The 22,398-nt window shown below is 51.0% G+C and overlaps 1 protein-coding gene across 1 annotated transcript; it reads left to right on the top strand.

The window, feature by feature from the left end:
* Nucleotides 1–13,343: 13,343 nt before the first annotated feature.
* TNFSF14 (TNF superfamily member 14) lies at nt 13,344–22,119 on the top strand. The gene is made up of 4 exons (XM_005310156.4): nt 13,344–13,691; nt 16,369–16,405; nt 19,446–19,487; nt 19,897–22,119. Exons 1-4 carry the CDS (start codon nt 13,473–13,475, stop codon nt 20,313–20,315), a joined length of 717 nt encoding a protein of 238 aa, XP_005310213.2. The 5' UTR covers nt 13,344–13,472; the 3' UTR covers nt 20,316–22,119.
* The last annotated feature ends 279 nt before the right edge of the window (nt 22,120–22,398 follow it).

The following is a 22,398-nucleotide window of genomic DNA, read 5'->3' as shown; positions in this document are numbered from 1 at the left end:
CTCTGGTTGGTTTGGAATCTGTGAGGTGTCATCATCTTGGACTGCATCCACCCTCTGTAGAGTTGGCTCTGTTGATTTTTCTTTAGATGTCAAAGGTTTCTGTTGAACTTCTCCACTATCGGTCTCGACCACATGTGATCTGGGCGATGACGTCTTTTTCTTCATGGTAGCTGGAGTTCTCCATCCTTTTTCTCCAGCCGGTTTGACACAAAAACACACTCACCAAGTTGTAGACCCGGCAGGTCTCTAACTTAGTGACATGTTATAAAAGTGTTTGTAAGCTCTTGTTGCCTTTTTATCTGATTTGGCTACTCTTCACGTCAGGCCACTTTGGAGACCGATTATTTCCCAGAGCCAGAACTGTAGTTCTGAGTTGTCATCCCATCAGGAGTTGTACTGGACTATATCTGGTAGCTGCCGTTGGTGTTGATCCATAGCTCAGAAGAGCAAGGAATGGATTTTTCCTGCTGTAGGATTTTCTTGGCTGTCTGTACAGCTCTCTCAGCCTCTCCATTTGCTTGTGAATAATGTGGGCTGCTGGTAATATGATCAAAATCATATTTCGTTTGGAATTATTTAAATTCTGCTGTGGTGAATTGAGGTCCGTTGTCCGTCACTAGTGGTCCTGGAATGAACAAAAGTGCACTTCAGTTTCTCAATAACAATCCATATGTTATGTCTTTCAAGTACATTCCTCTGAGATGCCAGGAAAAATAGCCAACTAAGACCAGGTACTGATGTTCTCTGAATTTGCATAAATCTGCAGCTAGTCTCTTCCAGGGTCTGTGCGTTGGAGATGTTTGGACACGAGATGGTTCAGCAGCGTCTCTTGAGGTTATTTGTACAGGAGCTCCTTTCAGAAATCACCAAATTCTCTGTCGTGTTCTTGCACCTTTCTCACTCGGCCCATCACGGCTATTATGTTGCAGCTGAGAAGGTTGTTGGTCTTTGATCTTTTGACCACATGCGCTCTGAAGGCCAACGTTTTGTCTTTGTACGTTGTTTTTGTGGTGCACTGTTCCATTCTAAATACCCCTTCGTGGCTGTGATAGGTGATTTCAGCTCTGGGAGTGGTTGAAGATGATTGTAAGGCCCTTCTGAGATGACAGTCACATCTGCTCCTGAGTCCATTTTAAAATCAGGAGTTTTCCATGAATATTCAGTTTCACTGTCCAGGCTTGCCCTGTTTCATCACACATGATAGATCCCAGAAACAATGGCTCTTGATTGTCTGCCATCGTAGTCAGCTCCCTGACTGCCCTAGAACAGCAAACATCTGCAAAAATGTCCATATTTTGTGCCTTTATTACATGTCACTGCTAGCTGGACACACGTCTTGAGCTAGGAAATTTTTCACATCTTGTGCATTTAGTCTGAAATGCTTTGTAGTTAGCCTCAGAGCCTCAGGGCTTTTTATGGCGTTGTGTGTTTACAGCATCTAAGTTAGTTTCAGGTGTTTCCGTTTGCTCCTGCCTTTTATTCTGCTGTTTGACTAGTTCAGACTTATCTGTATAGCTGAGGGTAGGCTTGTCTGTCTTTAATGGTAGATGCTGTGAAAGGTTCTTTTCTGCTAACCCAATAACCCAAAACCTGTCTTTGATATTTTCAGGTTTTGCCATCCCAAAAACAGTTTTCAACCCATGCATACAAAGCTCTTATAAAAGCTTCAACGTGCTCTCTTAGTTCCTGAATTCTCTAGTGAAAATATGTTCTTTCATAAACCACATTTCTTTGAGGTATAAATTATGCATCAAACATAGCCAAAACCCTTTCATACTCATCTTGTGACCATCTTCAGTAAAGGTAAAAGATTTAAAGATATGGTCTGCCTGCTTCCCCATAGCATCAATGAAAGATGATAACTGGATATCTTCACTTTCCTTATGAAATTTTGTAGCAATGTAAAATCATGCAAAATGTTGCTTCCAGTCTGTCCATTCCAAAGGTCTATCAAAGCTGAAGTTCTCTGGGGCACTGAAGATCTTGCAACCTTTGGTGCTTTGTTTCTTCTGTTTGCAACCTTCATTGCTGTTTTCCTTCCGTTTCTGGTCTCCTGTGGCACCAGTTAGGGTACCTTTACTTCTGACACCATGTCATGTTGTGCTTGTACACGGTAGGTTGCAGGACAGACTGTTGTACAGGTATGGACTGGCTACAGCGCTTCCGTCTCAGAGAGATGCACCAGATGTGTTCACTATAAAATCCTTTAATACACCGCCAGGAAATGTTGTGACCTTAAGTATGTTACATATGGCTCCACCTAGTGTCTGAACAGTATAGTACAGCTTAATATTTAACAAGCTACATATGAGTCAACCATGTAACAGTCTTGCAAAAAAAGCAAACGTCATTCTGGGATGTATTAGCAGGAGCATTGTAAGCAAGACACGAGAAGTAATTCTTCCGCTCTACTCCACGCTGATTAGGCCTCAACTGGAGTATTGTGCCCAGTTCTGGGCACCATATTTCAGGACAGATGTGGACAAATGTAGATATTAGGAAACACCGTTTCACTAGGAGGGTGGTGAAACGTTGGAATGGGTTACCTAGGGAGGTGGTGGAATCTCCTTCCATAGAGGTTTTTAAGGTCCGGCTCGATAAAGCCCTGGCTGGGATAATTTAGTTGGGGTTGGTCCCCCTTTGAGCAGAGGGTTGGACTAGATGACCTCCTGAAGTCTCTTTCAACCCCAATCTTCTATCATTCTGTGAAATTGGAGGAAGTCCAGAGGAGAGCAACAAAAATGATTACAGGTCTAGAAAACATGACCTATGAGGGAAGACTGAAAAAAATGGGTCTGTTTAGTCTGGAGAAGAGAAGACCGGGAGGGGACATAACAATTTTCAACTACATAAAGGGTTGTTACAAAGAGGAGGGAGAAAAATTGTTCTTCTTAACCTCTGAGGATAGGACAAGAAGCAATGGGCTTTAATTGCAGCAAGGGCAGTTTAGGTTAGACATTAGGAAAAGCTTCCTGGCTAAGCACTGGAATAAATTGCCTAGGGAGGTTGTGGAATCTCAATCATTGGAGATTTTTAAGAGCAGGTTAGACAAACACTTGTCAAGGATGGTCTAGATAATACTTAGTCCTGCCTTGAGTGCAGGGGACTGGACTAGTTGACCTCTCAAGGTCCCTTCCAGTCCTATGATTCTATGATTCTGTTACACAGTTTATACCTTGGTTCTTTTCTAAACAATGTGTCATGAACAGAGAATCCAGGTAGGCTGGAGAGTTTGAAATTCAGAAAGCTTTCTGCATAGCTAAAAACCACTCCTCTCCTGGGCCCTGAGTAAGCAGTCCCTCGCTACTCTCAGCAAAGCACTTAATATTATTATTGATTATTCATAATGCGGACATGTCTAGGGCTCACTCACTCATGGATTAGGGCTCCGTGTGCTAGGTGCTGTACAAACACACAACAAAAAGATGGTCCCTGTCTCTTCAACACATCCTAATGGGACTTAGGCGTGCGCTTAAAGTTATACATGTGCTTGACTGAATGGGGATGGACTTCAGTACATGACTAAACGCTCTGCTGAATCAGGGACCTAGTTAACATGTCTCCCAAAGAACTACTTAGGCACAAGGTAGCACTGTCTTCTGGTGGATAAATTGGAGAACTTTGTCTCAGAAGTTTAAACCACTAAAGGCCAGAGTTTCCAAGTTATTTGGGCTCCTAATGGGATTTTCAGAAGTGCCCAGGCCTGTGCCTCATCTGCTTGGGCACTTTTGAAAATCCCACTAGATACCTTTATCTTTAACTGCCTAAATACCTGTGAAAATCTGCCCCAGGGCCAACATTTTCAAACCAGGGTCCCTAACGTTATGCTTTTGAATCCATATTGCAGCTCTGGAAATAAGGAGACTGATTTTCCAAGTCCACGCTCTCCCAGTGATTCGTGCAGGAACTGAGAATGCTCCGCACCTTTGAAAATCAGGCCACACATTTTCAGAGCCTAAAGGGGCCACCCTGTAGATGCCCTGGTTTGAAAATTTGGGCCAAAGCAGCAGCAGGAGGAGAAGTGAGTGAATGAACGCACAGCCTCTTGAGTATCTCTTCCTCTTGCACGTTCTCAGCAGCCGGCTTTGCTTAACTGGGGGATGCTGACCGGGGTGTGATCTTTGGGGCTGGGAGCTCACAGCCCAGTGGGGTGGGGGGCAAACACCCCCTCCTAGAGTGGATGCTCACAGCCTTACCGCCTCTTAATGGAGTTTCCTGCACACCCTGCTCTAGAGTGGGGTAAAACCCCCATGCCTGCCAGGCATTCCACCTGCGCGGCGGTGAGACAGCACCCAGCTGTAGCACGGCAAGGGGGCACAGGCAGAGCTGAACCTCTGGCTCAGACGGTTTCCTCATTTCAGTATAAGCTCCCCTCTCTTCCCCTGCTGTGGCTAGGTGCTCACATAAACTTCCTTCTCAACTCACTCTGTTCCCATCATGTGGCGTTCTCTGCCCGGCCGGCCCAACCACAGGTGACATTGACTGACAGGACCGGAGCTGCAGGCTCTCTGCTGTATGTGGGCAGGAAGGGCATCAAGCTAGCGCTGGCGAGGGGGGGGCGAAGCGGAGTGGGGGTTGTATCCGGTCAGTGTGGTGCAGCACAGTACAACAAAACCCTCCATCACGTCAGGGGATAAACAAGTGTCACGGATGAGCGCTGAGAAACCTCAGTGGCTTTGTGGGGGAGATCGCTGTCTTTGTTACCGGTGTGCATCTGGGCTGGGACATACGGGCAGCTTTCCCATAATGCCTCAGCTGCTGGTGCAGCGCACGGCAGCTATTTTCCCACACGCTGCGGTGCGTGTTGGGATAGCCTCCTTCACGGAGGCCTGGGAGATGGGAGGATTGAATCAATCCAGTTACACGGCCAATCAGTGATTGAATGAAGGGGGTCACAAGGGGACTCCTGTGTGGAGTCATCTTGTTACAGACTTGAGGTCTATCTGTGGCAGATGAATCTAACCCATTGTTCAGCACGTGTTATGCAATCTCCTCCAGCGAGCGGTTCACCTGGGATGTGTGTGGTGTAGTGAAAACGGCGTTCAAATGACAAGGTATCACTTTACATTTGTGAGGGGTTGCCTGGTCCTTCTTGGAAGGCCAGAGGCTCTGTAGGGAAGCATATGATCTGGGTCTTTCAGCAGTCAGTCTGCAGAAAGCCAGCCTACCACAAGATGGGTTGAGTTGTGTCTTTCTATCTTAGGAAACAACCTGCTTTGTCTCTCTCTGTCTTTTGGTTCTTGTGCCTTAGGGGTCTGGATTCTAAGACATAAAGTGGTTTTATGTTGCAGCCTTCCAACAAGAATATTTTAGGTTTTTATCTAACTTCTCTGTGCGTTTGCCTTGAACGTAACCGTCTGAGTGCTATAACTGAAGGCCGGCGGGCTTAGCTGCTTATCTCAAGCTGTAGCGTCTTATGCTCTGGGAAGCCGGAGTGCAGTTCCTGGTGATGATCGAATTATTACACAAGCTCCCGCTGAAGTCATCGAGAGTTTGAAGAAGGCCCTTGGGTTTTTCTTTTTGGCCCTGGTTAAAAATCTACAGCCTTCACACCCCTGTCTGGGGAATTCCAGTCCTACTCACTCTGGTCATAGCTCACCCAGTACAGGCCATGGTATGAGTCAGGCACCCCCAGAAGCTTCAGAACTCCTGACATGGTGGGGAAGGAGAAGACACCTGCTGGTGAGAACGTGAATGAGCAGCTTCCACCAGAACCACAGATCCTGATGAGATAACAGGCCTCTTGGGGCTAGCAATAGTGGGGCTGGTGAGGAAGTGACTGTGGGCGTGCAAGAGGAGGCGATGAGATACCATACAGAGATGACTCCTGCACAACCACCAACAGGTTGTTACAGAGGGTCCCGCTATCCAGATTCAACCAGTCAGGCTTCTGAAAGTAACCAACACAGCTGCCCTGGAGAATGAATTTCCACCAGCCGTGTCATTTGGTGCCTTAAGGAAGAAAGCAGTCATCTGAACCCCCTTCCGCAGGCTAGGAGTTCAATTCCTGCCTGGGATAGATTTCTAAGAACATCTGGTGCGTGTTGCTGTTCTCACCCTGCTTTCTTTCACAGGATGTGGGCTGGAGGCAGGCACCACTGGGTGAAATCTTCTGGCCTGTCCTATGCAGGAGGTTAGACTAGATCAGGGGTAGGCAACCTATGGCACATGTGCCAAAGATGGCACACGAGCTGATCTTCAGTGGCACTCACACTGCCTGCGTCCTGGCCACCGGTCCAGGGGGCTCTGCAATTTAATTTTAAATGAAGCTACTTAAACATTTTAAAAACCTTATTTACTTTACATACAACAATAGTTTCGTTATATATTATAGACTTATAGAAAGAGACCTTCTAAAAACGTTAAAATGTATGACTGGCACGCGAAACCTTAAACAAGAGTGAATAAATGAAGACTCGGCACACCCCTTCTGAAAGGTTGCTGACCCCTGGACTAGATGATCAGTATGGTCCCTTCTGGTCTTAACATCAGGGAATCCTGCCCTCCCAACAGGGATCCCATGTGCTTCCCCAATCCATGCTTGCAGTGCCCAGCAGCTGGCGGTACTCCTGTGATAACATCTCTCCTTTGGTTGGTTTCTGAGCCTGCGTTTGCCCACTGGCCTCAGAATGGGTTCATTGTAAAAGACCAGCCTGGTGGCTTATTGGGACTGCTGGACTTACATTGCAGCTGATCCTGCAATCCTGCTGGACCCAAACTGCTCATTGATGCAATACCATCATTGCAGCTACGCCAGCAGAATAGGTGGCAGCCTCCTTCTGCAGTGTGAAGACACTGAGTCGTTGGCGCTGCTCGAGTCACACGGCAGATATTCTCCTCTTCACTGAACCTCTCTGCATTCTCAGTCTGTGTCTCTCTCTCCTGCCTCCTGGGTTCCTCTGGCTTGAACCTGCGTATTTATTCTGTGCAAGTGGCTGTCATAGTTTTGATCCTTTCCCTGAACAGTTCAGCTGCCCTTGCTATTTGGATGCATTTCCCTAGGATGAGCTCTGGATCTCTCAACCATCTCGCTTGTAAGCTGGAATCACATGTTCCACCAACATTTTTGTGGGGAATCTTTAATGACTCCAAAGTTACATGTGGACTCTGGAGTTTTCAGCTCTGTAATGTAAGTGTCTCTTCCATCTTTCCGCTTCCTGGATTTGAGTTTAAAAAAAAGTTTCTCTGGACAGTCTGCTTGTGTCTGGCCTCCTTGCACTCACCAACACCATTACCAGATGTTCCAACAGTTTGGGCTTTATTTCTGACCACAGTGTCTCACTCACTTCTTGTCCTTTTCCTCCCAAAGAGATGGTATAAAATCTTTACCTTCTTTTTCTCATCTTTACATCCGTGATCAGCTTCGTACACAGACTCAGTGCTTGTTTCTACTGCTTCCATGCTTGTGCAAAGTTTTTTGTCCAGAAATCCAGCATTTCCTCCATGCTGCCTTTTTGCTCTGTTTTTAGACCCACATTCTGTTCCTTGCCGTGGGTCTCGCTAAAATGACCACAGCCGCCATTTTTCATGTGCCTCATACTGGCTAATAACCAGGAAGGATTCCTGTTTCTAAAACTAAACTCTTTATTAAGAGAGCTGTTTATATAAAGAGGTGTTGCAACTGTGGCTAGCATTCTAGCCATGGGCACACAGACTGACTTCCTGTGGTCTTCTCCAAACTCTCTTCCCTCCTACAACCTGTGCCCTGCCTCCCACTTCTATGCAAGTTGCTGCACTCCCCGCAGATGCTCCTAAGTCTACAGGAGGCATCTTAGAGGGTGAGAAGAAATATCCATGTCCCCTTCAATCCTTGGCTTTTCTGTTGAAACCGCTACCAAGGTGGGCCCAATTTAGCACAAAACTATGGGTGGGTTTTTATGACATCCTGGAACTGGACTGAGACCCAGCAAACTCATTTCAAACCAGGGCCATTCAACAGCTACTAAATTGGAATGACTATTGGTCATTTGGGATGACTTAGGTTGGTTTGACACAGTGACCTCAGGAGACAGGCTCTCTGAGCCTGTTCCAATGCCCAATGAAGTCAATGGAAAGACTACTACTGACATCAATAGGCTTTGGATCTGAGTACATCCTAATGCTTCTTTCTAAATACAGATCAGAAATAATTATTGAGCACTTCTGTCTTTTCAGTATCATTATTAACAATTTCACCAGTGCCAGAACATCTAGTAGTGGGCCTGTACCATTGCTAGAGGGTTTTTTTGTTCCTAACATACTTAAAAAACCCTCCTCTTATTGTCCTTAACCCTGCCAGCCATAGATTCCCCCCCCTCCAGGTCTTTAGCTTCCCTTATCAATATTCTATATTTAATAACTTCCCATTTATATTGATTGCTATCTATTTCCCCCTTTTTCCATTTTTTATATATTGATTTTTTTATTTCTAATTGGCCTTCACTTTGCCACTGAACCACAATGGACTTTTCTGCCAAAATTGCCCCCTTTCTTGATTGTGGAACTATGGCCTTTTGGCCACCTAATAAACTCTTAAAGAACTCCCAATTTTCATTCACATTTTTCTATCTAACGTTTTCCCTTCTGATCAATTTTGTTTATAATTTTTCTCAGTTTTGGGAAACCAGCCCTTTTGAGGGACCAAGTATGTAAAACTCTGCAAATCTGCAGCTATCTGCTTTATATCCACGAATGCAGATATCCATGAACCATTTTTGCAGATCGTGGCTCGGATGCGGATACAAATTTCGTATCCGCACAAGGCTCTACAAGTATCTGTATTACTGGTCAGGACTGTCCTCTGTCCATACTGAATGTAATCAGGTCATGATCACTGGTCCCGCACCACCATCTTCCAGTCCAGTGATTATTTCATCTTTATATGACATAATGAGGTCCAAAATAGTTGCCTCATATCGGGGGCAATACTTTTCGTGTTAGAAAATGATCATCTATGACTTTTAGAATTTCGAATGATGTTTTCCTCCTGGCTGTCTGAGACCTCCAATATATGTCTGCCATAAGAACACAATTTTTATTTCCATGCCTTGCAGGCAGGAGTTTAAGGAGTAACTCATCCTGTTCTCTGGTTGGATCCGGTGAGCTGTAACAGACCCCCACCAGTACCCGGTCCAGGGCTTTGTTAGTGAGCGCATTCACATAGACTCGCAGGATCTTGAATGTGTGAATTATCAATAGCTCAAAAACAAGCGATTTGTGTCTTTAATGCTGAGTGCCACCTCCCCCACACTCCTGTTTTACCCACTCCATCCTTCCTGAACCAGAGATTTTAACATTCCAGTCATGCAAATCGTCCCGCCACCGCGTTTCAGTAATGCCAGTTATATCAAATATCATCTCCTCCATGGGCGTTTCCAATTCCTCTTGTTGGTTACCAACGCCTCTAGCGTTAGCACATCGGCCGCTGAACAATGTTCTCACGTTCTGCGTCGTATCTGCTCACTTTGCTCACGGAATTTGTACCACGTTTGCCTCCTAAGCACCCTCCCCTCGTGTTATTATTCTAATGTCATCCTGGCTGCTCCAGCTAGCACCGGCGCTGACTCCGTGGGTGCTCCAGGGCTGAAGCACCCACGGGGAAAAAATGGTGGGTGCTGAGCACCCACCGGCAACACCTCGATCAGCTCCCTCCCCCCCAGCCCCGGCATCTCCCACCCACCGGTGTGCAGGAGGCTCTGGGGAGGAGGGGAAAGGAGCAGGGGTGGGAAGAGGTGGGGTAGGGCCTTGGGGGAAGGGGTGGAGTCGGGATGGGGCCTGGGGCCAAGCCAGGGGTCGAGCATCCCCTAGCATATTGGAAAGTCGGCACCTGTGCCAGCTAGGCTCCAGCCAAGGAGATTAGCCCCCTGCCTGTGAGATGCAGGCCATCCCATTCCTAGAGCCACTTCTCCCCTGAAGTGTGGCCCAATGTTCCACAAAACATTCAGCTTCCCGCCGGTCGTGCAGCCGATGGGTCACCTCCAGTATTTTCGGCCTTGTCCTGTCTCTCACTCGGAGCCGGAAGGATCTCCGAGAAGATAACTTGGACTTTCCTCTTCTTCACCTCCTTTCCCACATCCCTGAAGTGTTCTTTATCTGTGTAGTTCCACATGAGCCCAAGTCCATGGTTCCCATGGAGAGTTACCAGGCGACTTCATCATCCAAAGGCTCCTAGTGACCTGGCAAATTAATTAAAGGATTTAAAAGTCTGTGCTCTAGTGAGTCAGAGCAAGATACTGAGAGTCAGGACACCTGGATTCTCTTCCTCACTCTGCAAGGGGAGTGGGTCTAGCGGGTTAGAGCAGGAAGCCAGGATTCCTGTGTCCTATTCCCAGCTCTAGAAGGGGAGTGGGGTCTAGCGGGTTAGAGCAGGAAGCCAGGATTCCTGTGTCCTATTCCCAGCTCTGCAAGGGGAGTGGGGTCTAGCGGGTTAGAGCAGGAAGCCAGGATTCCTGTGTTCTATTCCCAGCTCTGGAAGGGGAGTGGGTCTAGCGGGTTAGAGCAGGAAGCCAGGATTCCTGTGTCCTATTCCCAGCTCTGCAAGGGGAGTGGGGTCTAGTGGGTTAGAGCGGGAAATGCTCAGAGTCAGGACTCCTGGCTTCTATTCCTGGCTCTTGGAGGGGAGGCGTCTAGTGGGTTAGAGCTGGGGCTTGGAAGTCCAGACTCTTAGGGTATGTCTACACTGCAATTGAAAACTCACGGCTGGCCCAGGTCAGCCAACTCGGGGAAAGGGACTCGGACTAAGGGGCTGTTTAGCTGTGGTGTAGATGCTCAGGCTGGAGAAAAACCCTGGGATCCCGTGAGTGGGAAGGGACCCGGAGCTCGGGTTCCAGCCCGAGCCAGAACATCTACACCGCAATTAAACTAGGGTTGCCAACTTTCTAATCGCACACAACTGAACACCCTTGCCCCGCCCCCTGGCCCTGCCCATTCCCCGAGAGCCCGCCCCTTCTCCAAGGCCCTTTCCCCTGCCCGCTCCATCCCCCCTCCCTCTGTCACTCGTTCTCCCCCACCCTCACTCACTTTCACTGAGCTGGGAATGAGGGCTCCAGCTGGGGGTGTGGGTTCTGGGGTGAGGCCGGGGATAAGGGCTTTGGGGTGCGGGAGAGGGCTCTAGGCTGGGGCAGTGGTTGGGGTGGGTATGGGCTCTGGGCTGAGGGTGCGGACTTCAGGTGAGGCCAGAAATGAGGGGTTCCGGGAGCGGGAGAGGTCTCTGGGCTGGGACAGGGAGTTGGGATCTGGGGGGTGAGGGGTCTGGCTGGGGATGAGGGGTTCGGAGTGCTGGAAGAGGTGCAGGCTCCGGCTGGGGGTGTGGGCTCTGGGGTGGGGGTGAGGCTGGGGATGAGGGGTTTCGGGCATAGGAGGGGACTGGGGCAGGGGGTTGGGGGGGCTCCAGGAGGGTATTTGGATGCAGGAGCGGACTCCGGGCTGGGGCAGGGAGTGGGGGTGCAGACTCCGGCTGGCGTTGTGGGCTCTGGGATGGGGCTGGGGATAAGGGGTTTGGGGTGCAGGAGGGGGCTAGGGCAGGGTGTTGGGAGGTGCGGGCTCCAGGAGGGTGTTAGGGTGTGGGAGGGGGACCTGGCCAATGGGAACTGCGGAGCCAGCACTCGGGGCAGGGGCAGTGCATGGAACATCCCTGGCCACCCATGTGTCAAGAGGCCACAGGGACCTGGCAGCTGATGCCAGGAGCCGTGCGGACCCAGAGCAGGCAGGGAGCCTGCATTAGCCATGTGCCCCCACTCCACTGCCGATCGGATTTCTAATGGCCCAGGCGAGCCTGAGTCAGCTAACCTGGGCCAGCCACCCGTCTCTAATTGCAGTATAGACACACCCTTACTCTTAGCTCCGGTAGGGGGAATGCATTAGAGCGGCTATCTAGGAACCAGGTTTCCTGGGTTCCATTCCCTGCTCTCTTCTAGGCTCACCGGGTAACCCTGGGCGGGAGCTCCGGGGAAGGGGCGATTCGGAGAACTGTTACTTTATTTTCTTTTAATGACGATTTGCAAAGCAAATGCTGAGCTCACCGGAGGGCAGAACCTGAGAGGTGCCCATTCCCGATCCAAAGAAACCCCATTTTGTTCAGCCCAACCAGCTGAAGAGGCGCGAGGCCGGAGACGCTTTTCTCGCTGAGAAAAAGTGCTTGAAAAGCCAGATTGTAATTCATTGCGATTCAGACGGAAAGTGATGGTTTTGGTGGTGGCAGTTTGGGGTTGTGAAGCAGGGGACAGATTTGTTCTGTGTCTGTACAGCAGGTAGCAAAATGGGATCCCACTCCAGGACTGGGGTTCTAGGCACGGCCATAACACACCTCATAAATAATAGTAGTAATAAGATATTTAGTGCCCACCTTAGGGAGGGGTCTTATAGGGTTACCATACGTCCGGATTTTCCCGGACATGTCCGGCTTTTTGGGACTCAAATCCCCGTCCGGGGGGAAACCCCAAAAAGCTGAACATGTCCGGGAAAATCCGGTGCTGCTGGGCCGGGGGCTGGCCCGGGGCCGGCGGTGCTGGGCGGCCAGGGGGTGCGCCGGGCCGCCGGGGGCCGGCGGTGCTGGGCAGGCCAGGGACCGGGGGTGCTGGGCGGGCTGGGGGTGCTCGGCCGGGGGCCCGGGGGCTGGCAGTGCTGGGCGGGCTGGGGGTGGTCGGCCGGGGGCCGGGGCCGGCACCCCAGGGCCCGAGCCGACCCAGGCTGGAGCCGCCAGGGGGGCCAGCCTGGGCCGCGCCTCCTCCCCCCACACCCCCCTTACCTGCTTCAGGCTTCCCACGAATCAAATGTTCGCGAGAAGCAGGGGAGGGGGCGGAGACTTTGGGGAAGGGGCGGAGTTGGGGCGGGGGCGTTGGCAGAGCTGGGGGCGGGGCCGGGGCCCTGTGGAGTGTCCTCCATTTGGAGGCACAAAATATGGTAACCCTAGGTCTTAGTGCTGACCCTAGCAACTAAAGCAGCCTGGTGTTTAACCTATAACAACAGGAGTCGCTTCTTTACTTCAAGTGGCCTGGGGTGGGGGCTTCCACACTGAGGGGCCTGGGTTTGATCCCCCTCGATAACTGAGGTCGCTGATTAATTATGAGTCCGGGTGGTCTCTCATGAAGCTCTTGAAGGAGGGAGTTATTCAGGGCTGGGAAATCCCCATGGAGGTCCCTTTTTCCTACCACACATTGGAAAGCACAGAGAGCCTGTGGCTGCCTCTAGCAGAAAGACATGTGCTCCCGCAAGGAGGCAAAGCCGGGGGGGGCGTGGCTTCTGGCAGGGTAGCCCCACCCAGCCAAGCAAGAGAAAAGTGTAAGGACACACAGGCCAGTTGGGTAATAGTGTGGTTTCCTCTCTGGGGCTGTGGGCGTCATCACAGCTCAGATACATAACCCAGGCCACAGCGGGGATGATCAATCCTCTTCTTGCTAGGGACGGCGTCCAATCTGCTTCTGGCTCTGCCGTCAAGTCCATAAGCATCTCCCGGGCTCTGCTGTGGACCTTCTCCTGCTCCACCGAGAGCAATCATGGGCGATGGGGTGGTGTATCCTTCTGTCTTCGTGGTGGACGGCCAGCAGCACGGGGTCCCCTTTGTCCCGCCCATGAGGAGGAAGCGACGGGTGTGTTTGCACAGCCAGTTCTTCCTGGCCTCTCTGGTCATCTTAGCCCTGGCTGGTGTGGCCACCGAAGGCTATTTCCTGATCCGCTTCCAGAAAGAGCTGGAGAAGGCGACGTCCCAGGTTGGGGTGAGTGACTGGGAAAGGGGATTGGGAGACAAGAGTCTTGCATCACGCATGGGCAGTGATGGGACATGTGTGTGTGTGTGTGTGTGTGTGTGTGTGTGTGCACGAGAGGATGGGGCAGCGTGTGTTGGCAGGGGGCTCTGCGTGTGTATGTGTGTACACAGTAATAGGGAAATGAGCTGGTATGCACTTGGAGGCAGGGGTGTAGTGACACAGTGTCTGGGAAGTGCTTGTGTGCTGGGATCGGGCTGTGTGTGTATGTGTGTGTGTGTGTGTGTCTGCTGGAATGTGAAAATGAGCAGACTGCATGTGTGTTGGGAAGGCGCTGTGTGTGTGTGTGTGTACGCATGCGTGCGCTGTAATTTGGAAATGCGCTGGTGTGAGTGTGTGTGTGTGTGTTAGGATAAAGCTAGGTATTTGCTGGGACAGGGATCTGGGCGTGTGTTTGTGCGCTTGTGCGGGGTCTGGGCAGCATCTGTGTGTTAGAATGGAGCTGTGTGTAAGAGAGTTTGGATGGAACTGTGTGTGCGGCAGAAGGGACAGTGTATGTTAGGATGGAGTTGTGTGTCTGCTGGGACAGGGCTGTGTGTGAGTGTGCTGTGATGGGACTATGTGATTTTGGGGACTCGTGTCTGCTAGTATGGGACAACGCAGGTTTGTGATAGCAGAGAGTCGTGCTGAGTTGTGTTAAGCAGAGAGTCGTGTGTCTGTGTGCTGCAATGGGGCTGTGTGCAGTAGTATGGGACAATATGTTTGTGTTAACCTGGAGTGTGTGTTGAATCAGGACAGGCATGTGCACACCTGCTTTTGTGTGTGTGCTGGGAATGAGCAGTGTGGCTTTGCTAGGGTGAGCCCGGGTGTGTCTGTGTGCTCTGACAGGGCACTGTGTGGTTCTGAGAGAGAGAGAGAGAGTGTGTGTGTGTGTGTGTGTGTGTGTGTGTGTGTGTGTGTGTGTGTGTGTGTGTGTATGGATTTGTGTGTATAAATGGTGTTGGAGTTGTGTGTGTGTGTGTGTGTGTGTGTGTATGTAGGTTGGGGTGGCACTCTTGTGTATTACTGTGTGTGTCTGTGTGTGAACACCCGGTGTGTGTGTGTGTGTGTGTGTGTGTGTGTGTTGTGTGTGTGTATGGATTTGTGTGTATAAATGGTGTTGGAGTTGTGTGTGTGTGTGTGTGTGTGTGTGTGTGTGTGTATGTAGGTTGGGGTGGCACTCTTGTGTATTACTGTGTGTGTCTGTGTGTGAACACCCGGTGTGTGTGTGTGTGTGTGTGTGTGTGTGTGTGTGTGTGTGTGTGTGTACACACCTTATAACATGAGACACGTTTCAAGCCACATTGTGCTTGTGGGCGCCCAGGCCAGCTGGTTGCAAACATTCCTGTGGAATCTCAAAACTGCCCAGGCCCGGGCCCTGCCGCTGCCCCTCCTGGGGGGTCTCTACAGCGGGAAAATCCAGGGACCGTGTCCAAGCCCCCTCCTTTCAGGGGTCTTCCTTCCACCCCAACAACCAACCCCCTCCACCAACGAGCCCCAAGAACCCCTGCAGAAATCTGCGTTGACCATGGGGATCCCAGGGGCAGGCAGGAGAACAGGCCGGAGGGGCAGCTAGAGAAGGGGCTGTTCCCCTGGGAGTCTGATTTGCCCCTGCCCTTGTGGGTCTTTTACCTCCCCTACTGGGGAGCCGGCCTGGCTCGTGCTGCCCTCAAAAACGGTGTTAGAACCTGGGTCAGCTACAAGAGCTTGTAAACTGCATCCTGTTATAAGGCTGGGTTTAAGTTCAGGCACAGAGCCGGGCCGCCCGGCTCTGGGAGGGGAGTGGGTAAGTAGGTCGGACTTCTGGGTTCTATCCCCAACTCTGGGCCAAACTTCCATAGCATTGAAGGCCAGCAGGGATCATTAGGTGATCTAGTCTGACCTCCTATTCGTCACAGGCCATTACATTTCAGCCAGATATCCCTCTAAAGCCCAAAGGTTTTAGTTATGCTGCAGCAGTTCAGTCCTCAATTTCATATATGCCAAGGCTCAGACCCCCACAGGCACTGGAGTTCGGTGTCTAAATACCTTTGAAGGTCTGGGCCCAAGCACCTGAAACTCTAGGCGAGCCCCAGGTTCTCAGCACCTCATAGAATCAGGCCTGAAGCTTGCCCAGCTGGGCAGCCAATGTCACTGGCAGAGTCGTGACCGTGTCTGCACACCCCACGTAGCCAGGTGTCTGCACACCCCACGTAGCCAGGTGTCTGATCCTGCCCGGGGCTGAGCCAATCACAGCTCCAGTGGGAGGAAGGTAGGTTGAGCTAGTCGGAAAATGGGGGTGGGGGGGATCCACTGGAAATGTCAACCCTTTATTGAAGAAACGAACCCCGGAAATTCTTCAGACAAAACCCAAAAACGATTTGGCTGAAAATGTTCAGGGTTTGGGAGTTGAGGGTTTTTTTTTTTTTGCTGACAAAAAAAATCAAACGTTTTCAAGGAAATCAGGCCGTTTCCTTTAAAAAAAACCAAACACCCTTTTGTTTAGTGAAAAGCCCAATGTTTTCAATTGGAAAAAAAAATGCTGATGGAATATTTTCATCCTACTCTGATATTAGGGGTTCGGGGTGTGTGTGTGTGCATGTGTGTGTGTGTGTGTGTGTGTGTGTGTGTGTGTGTGGCCTTTCTGACAGCCTTGTATTTTGTATTCTAGGAGGAAGCAGGGGCCATCTCCGAGAAGTCCATTCAAGGTAAATCTCTTCCCCCTTTTGCTAACCCTCAGCTGCCAGCCCACTGAAACACAGACCAGATTTTAGGAACTCGGTTCTCCCAATGAAGGACAGATTTTTTCCAGAAGCGCGCCACTACATTACACAGTGTATGTCTACACTGCAATTAAACACCTGCAGGTGACCTGTGTCAGTTGACTCCGGCTTACAGGGCTAGGGCTGCCTGGCTGTTTCATTGTGGGGTAGACGTTTGGGCTCAGGTTGGACCCTGGGCTCTGGGACCTTCCCCTCTTGCCGGGTCTCAGAGTCCGGGCTCCAGTCTGAGCCCAGATGTCTACATGGCTATTTTTAGCCCTGTAGCACAAGCCCCATGAATCCAAATCAATTGGCCCAGGCTCTGAGACTCGCCACTGTGTAGACGCACCCAAAGGGACCTAAGTCAAGGCCAGATATTCAGAGGCACCCGGGGTGCTGACCACTGGAAGATCCGTATGTCGGTGCCTAAATGGGAACTGAGCTCTTGTAAATCTGAGTAGCCCCGTTGAGTTCGCACCAGCTGAGGGGTGTGGCCAGGAGAATGAACCAGCCAAACGCAGCTACAATCTCCCAGTGCCTGACTATGAGCTCCCTTATGCGGCTGTGACCTCGCCAGCGGGGAGAGGAGAATTCCTGCCCCGCGGTTGGACCCGCTGAAATAAAAACATTCACCCATTTATTCCCAAGCAGACGCGGACTGGGGCCAGATCCTCAGCTGGTGTAAGTCAGGCTAGCCCTTGTTGACGCCGGTGGAGCAATGCCCGTTTACACCAGCTTGGAATCTGGTTCTAAATTCGTCGGTCGACTGATTTGCCACGAACAGTCCCACCGACCGTACCCAGAAGTGAGTTTCCACAAAGCCTAGTGTGACTCCGACAGGGGGTGGGTCTAATCTCTGTTAACGAAGCCCCCTTGTCTCCACACCCCACCCCATTTCCTCTGGTTAACAGCTCTGCATCAGACCTTCCACGCTAGGGACAGAGATGTGTGCTCGCACAAAGAATTGCAATGGGTTATTTGTAATGGGTTGGTCAACCAAGGTTTATTCATAGCCTCAAGGACTCTCAGGTCGGGCCTCTCGGTGGTTTATATATATAGCCCTTCTTGGTGGCAGGAGGAGGAAAGGAAACTTCTCCTGCTGCGTGACTCTGATGTAATGGATCAGAGTGTGCACTGGGCTACAATTCTCCATCCCTGGGAATTTTGTGTTCCAGATGGGCTGTTTTTCTAACATACCTGCTCTAGTTCCAACAGGAACTAATCCAGGGAAGTCCTGTGGCCTGTGTGATACAGGAAGTCAGACTAGATAATCCAAACGATCCCTTCTGGCCTGGGAATCGATGACTCTAGAGTGAGGAGCCGGGGTACCATTCTGCTCGGGGAGCATTTTGCGATGAGGTTAATGGCTGCAGGTATTTGGAGGCTGTGCGGCCTAGCAGACAGAGCCTTCGACTGGGAGACCTGGGTTCTATCCCCACCTATGCCACTGGCCTGCTGGGTGACCTTAGGCAAGTCACTTCCCCTCTTTGTGCCTCAGTTTCCCCTTCTCTATAATGGGAACAATGATACTGACCTCCTTTGTAAAGGCCTGTGGAGTCCACTGATGTAAAGGGGCATATACGTGAGTTAGGGATGATGATGATATTGACTTGGCAGTGGCACTATGTCTTTAATGTGTTGATTATGTTGGTCAAGAGCACAGTAATGAGGTGGCTAGTGGTGTATGAGCGCCGCTGTCCTCTGCTGGATGGTACCAGAACTGCTCATCTGTGTTTCATAGTCCCGACACTGTGAACAGAGATTCTCCTTCAGCTCTTTTTGGAACAGAAATTATGGGTCCTGTCCCTGCTGCTGCTTTCAGGTTCTGAGCATCCCTGTCGTTCAGCAAAGCAAGACCCAGGACAGGATGAGGTGGTTTTGATTTGGTACAGCGGGTGGGGGTTGGGGATATTGCCAAGTCAGGGTGGTGGATTTTTATTACAGTAGCGTATACAGTAGTCATGGCTCGGGATCCCAGTGCTAGGTGCTGTACATTATTGATTAGGTGTATTACGGTACCACCTAGGAGCCTCAGTCATGACCCAGGACTCCGTTGTGTTAGGCGCTGTACAATTTAAATACAGAACAAAAAGACAGTTCCTGCCCCAGTGAGCTTACTGCTTTTAGTGTACCAGTTCTTCAGCTGGTGCAAATTAGCAGAGCTTCCCTGAAGTCAAAGGAGCTCCATTGCTTTGCACCATCTGAGGTTCTGGCCTAGGCAGTTGAATAGTGGCCGTGGGATGGGTTGGGATGGCTCCGCAGCCATGCCGCACAAAAGAACTTGCAGGCCCAGACCCCGCTCCTGGAAAAACGCTTCCCCCTAACAGAAAATCTCCTTTTAGCTGCTAGCGGGATGGGGTCTCTGACACATGGCTAAGCAGTTCCAACCCCATCCAGCAGAGGACAGTGGGGCCCAGAGGTGCTAGACGGTTCACTGCAATACAACATGAAGCAGCATGTTTGCCTAGTGCATCCTCCCCCGCAACTGCTTTCCGGGGGGGGCGGGAGGGGGAGTCTTTTCTGAGCTGGGTGCAGTGAAGCGTGCGGCGGGAGGGGGGGCCGCGGTGTGTGTGGAAACGAGACAGAAAGGAAACAGAGAGAGAAATTAAATAGCGGCCCCGATGAAAGTGCAGGCTAGACCCAGTGCGGGGGAGAGTGGAAGGAAGTGGTGACGGGTTGGGGGGGGAGAGGGAAGGAGAGGGGGTTGCAACAGTGAGGGGTGAATGGAATGGGGGTGTAATGGAGTGAGTGGGGGGAACGTGATGAGGGTGCAATGGAACAAGGCAGATGGGGGACAAGATGAATGTGACATTACTGGGGGGGGGGGACACAGGGCACCATTGCTTTACATAGGAGGGTGAGTCCCAGTTTAGATCCAGGGCCATCTCCAGAACTCAGCTCTTCTCCAGCCCACGCTGGGGACAGGACTCGGAACTGGGCTGATCTCACAGCTGGGCCTTTGTTTGTTTGTTTGTCTCATTTGCAGACCGGAAACTTCACGCTGAGAAGCCAGCAGCTCACGTCTTGGGTAGGTTGAAGTCCTCCTTAACCCTGCATAGTCTGCTGCCTCTGTTGTAGAGGGGCGTGGTTAGAGCAGTGGGGGATGGGATCAGGACTCCTGGGTTCTGTTCACAGCTGTGGGAGGGGAGTGGGGTCCAGTGATTAGAGCAGTGAAGGAGGATGGGGTCAGGACTCCTGGGTTCTATTCTTAGCTCTGGAAAGGATGTGGGGTCCAGTGATTAGAAGCAGTGAAGGAGGATGGGGCCAGGACTCCTGGGTTCTCTTCCTAGCTCTAGGAGGGATGTGGGGTCTAGTGATTAGAGCAGGGGAGGATGGGGCCAGGACTCCAGGGTTCCCTTCCCAGTTATGCCTCCTTCTGGGCTGAGACCCGGGGAGGGAGCTGAGGCCTGACATGTTGTGGGCATCCTGTTCCCCAGGTGCAGCCTTCACCACCTCTGGGAACGGTTCTCTGCAGTGGGAACACAGTAAGGACTGGGCTTTCCTGCATGACATGCGTTACCAGGGCGGCTCCCTGGTCTGCATCAAGCCGGGCTACTATTACATCTACTCCAAGATCCATCTCATGGCGCAGAGCTGCTCTCAGCAGGACCAGAATTCCGTTATCTATCATAGCATCTATAAGAAGACCCCCAGGTATGTCGAGGAGATGAAACTGGTGGAGAACCTGATCCTTTTCTGCGATGGGAAAGAGAGCAGGTTCTGGCGGCAAAACAGCTTCCTCGGAGGAATCTTCCACCTGGAGGAGGAGGAGCAGATTTACGTCAAGGTGTCACAGAGACAGATGCTACAGGTCAGAGACGGCACCAGGTCTTATTTCGGCACCTTCATGATCTGAGCAGGCCCTTCCCACAGCTGCAAGTGTTGGGTTTTGGGTTGAGGCCTTGTGCTTTTTAATCTGCCACTGATCTGGTTTTCCTACATGGACCATCCCTCTGACCCAGCACCCCCCAAAATACTGTTGCACCTTCCCGGTCTAATATGCTCCCCAGACTGGATCCGGCTCGTGAGGTTAACTTCAGAGGCTGGTCATAGAGCTCAGAAGAAGGAAGGGTGGGCTTCCAGCTGAGGCCTTGTACTAGGAATCAGGACTCCGGGGGCCTCGTCCTAGCTCTGCTACTGACTTGCTGAGTGACCTCAGTCCAGACACTTTCTCTCTGTATGGCTTGCTGCACAAAAATGCCGCCTCACGAGGGTATCCCGAAGCTTAAGCTGCGCGGAGTGCTTTGGACGGAAGAGACTCTAGTAAGCAGTAGGTCGGTCCAGGGGGAGGTCACTGAACTGGGAGTCAGGACTCCTGGGTTCTAGTCTCGCTCTGGGAGAGGCAGCTGGATCTAGCAGTTTGCTCAGGGGAGACTGGGAGTCAGGACTCCTGGGTTCTATCCCCAGCTGTGCCACCCACCTGCTGTGAAACCATGCCTTTCTGTACCTCCATTTCCCTAGCTGCAAAAAAGGGATGCTGGTTCTCCCTTACCCTTGTGTTATAGGCCATAATGCTCTGCCCTGCGTAGCTGGCCACTGTCCCGCCATCAGGTCCAGCGGTTTTCAAATAGCTTCGAAAGCCAAGATGAGCTTTGAAAGTGGAGAGACAAAGAAACTGGCTACCCCAAGGGACTATGGGACATTTTGCCTCCAGGTCGCCAAGGCCGGCCGACCCTCAGCCACTGTATATCAGTGTAACTTCAATCATTCCATGCTTGTTTGTGCCAGCTGACCGGGTGTTGGAGGGAGGGAAGTGTATTTAATTGGCTTGCCGTTCTGCTTAGCAACTGATGGTGCTTGACGGGATCAAATCCTGCCGTTCCCTTTGCTCACGGGGAAGATCCTGATTCGGGCACCTCCCGTTGAGGGTCTGACCTGAGGAGTCTGCCCGAGGAAGAGCGTCAGAGAGCCGTCTCGTCAACTGGTGCAAATCAGCATGGCTGCGATGGGGCAATATCCCTGCCGAGGCTCGGGCCCTCGCTATTTAGCCCCGCGTCTCCGCCCTTGGCGAGAACGGGCCAAGTTCTCCTCTCACTCGCTGCGGTGTGAATCCGGAGGAAGTTCGCGGAAGCGGCGCTGATGTAAGACTTAGCCGAGGGGAGGATCCTGCGTGACGGGCCCAGATCTCCGGTGGGGAGACGTTAGTGTCGACTCATCGGAGTCCTTGGGGCGAAGCGGATTTCCAGTCGCTGGGGATGTGGCCCGGCTCCCGCCATTCCCTGTGCTGCTTTATGTGCCGTGAATGTATGTAAGTGTGTGCACCTATTTATTTTCCAATGAGTATTCCCTGATATTCAGGGAGCAGCTGTATCTAAGGGTTATTTATCCATTACCCCAGGGCCACTGGGCATGTTTGGGACGGGGGGGAGGGGGCAGAATTGTTCATAATTTGATGGATGATATTGATGTTTATTTTAGACATTTTAAATTTTTTTTATGAATGTAAATGTTCACAATGGTGCAAAATTACGGGTCGCTTTTCCCCTCCTGTTCTTATTGGTTTCAGTGTTCATAGTTGGGAGACACGGGGAGGCGGGGGGAGGCAGTTATTTAACTAAGTAGGGGTTGAGATTTCAACTGTTAAAGCTTTATAACGGTTCAAACACAAATGGTCAAACATCGCATGTCAAAATATACAAAGTAAACGGCCTGAAATCAAACCCCAATACGTTCTCAGGCAGCATTTTTTCTCACTTTGCCCATCTGTACATTTCTACGATTACCAATGGAAATAGCTTTTGTCCTCGGTTTGTGGGTGTGTATGGTGAAATTGACGTTTACTGACACAGATAAAAATCGAATCCTTCCAAGCCTTGGATGTAGGGTGACCAGATGTCCCAATTTTATAGGGACAGTCCCAATATTTGAGGCTTTTTCTTATATAGAAGCCCATTACCCCCCACCCCCTGTCCCGATTTTTCACACTTGCGGTCTGGTCA

Source organism: Chrysemys picta, chromosome 22, assembly GCF_011386835.1.
Source record: "Chrysemys picta bellii isolate R12L10 chromosome 22, ASM1138683v2, whole genome shotgun sequence".
Lineage (NCBI taxonomy): Eukaryota > Metazoa > Chordata > Testudines > Emydidae > Chrysemys > Chrysemys picta.
This window is presented reverse-complemented; position numbering and strand designations above follow the sequence as displayed.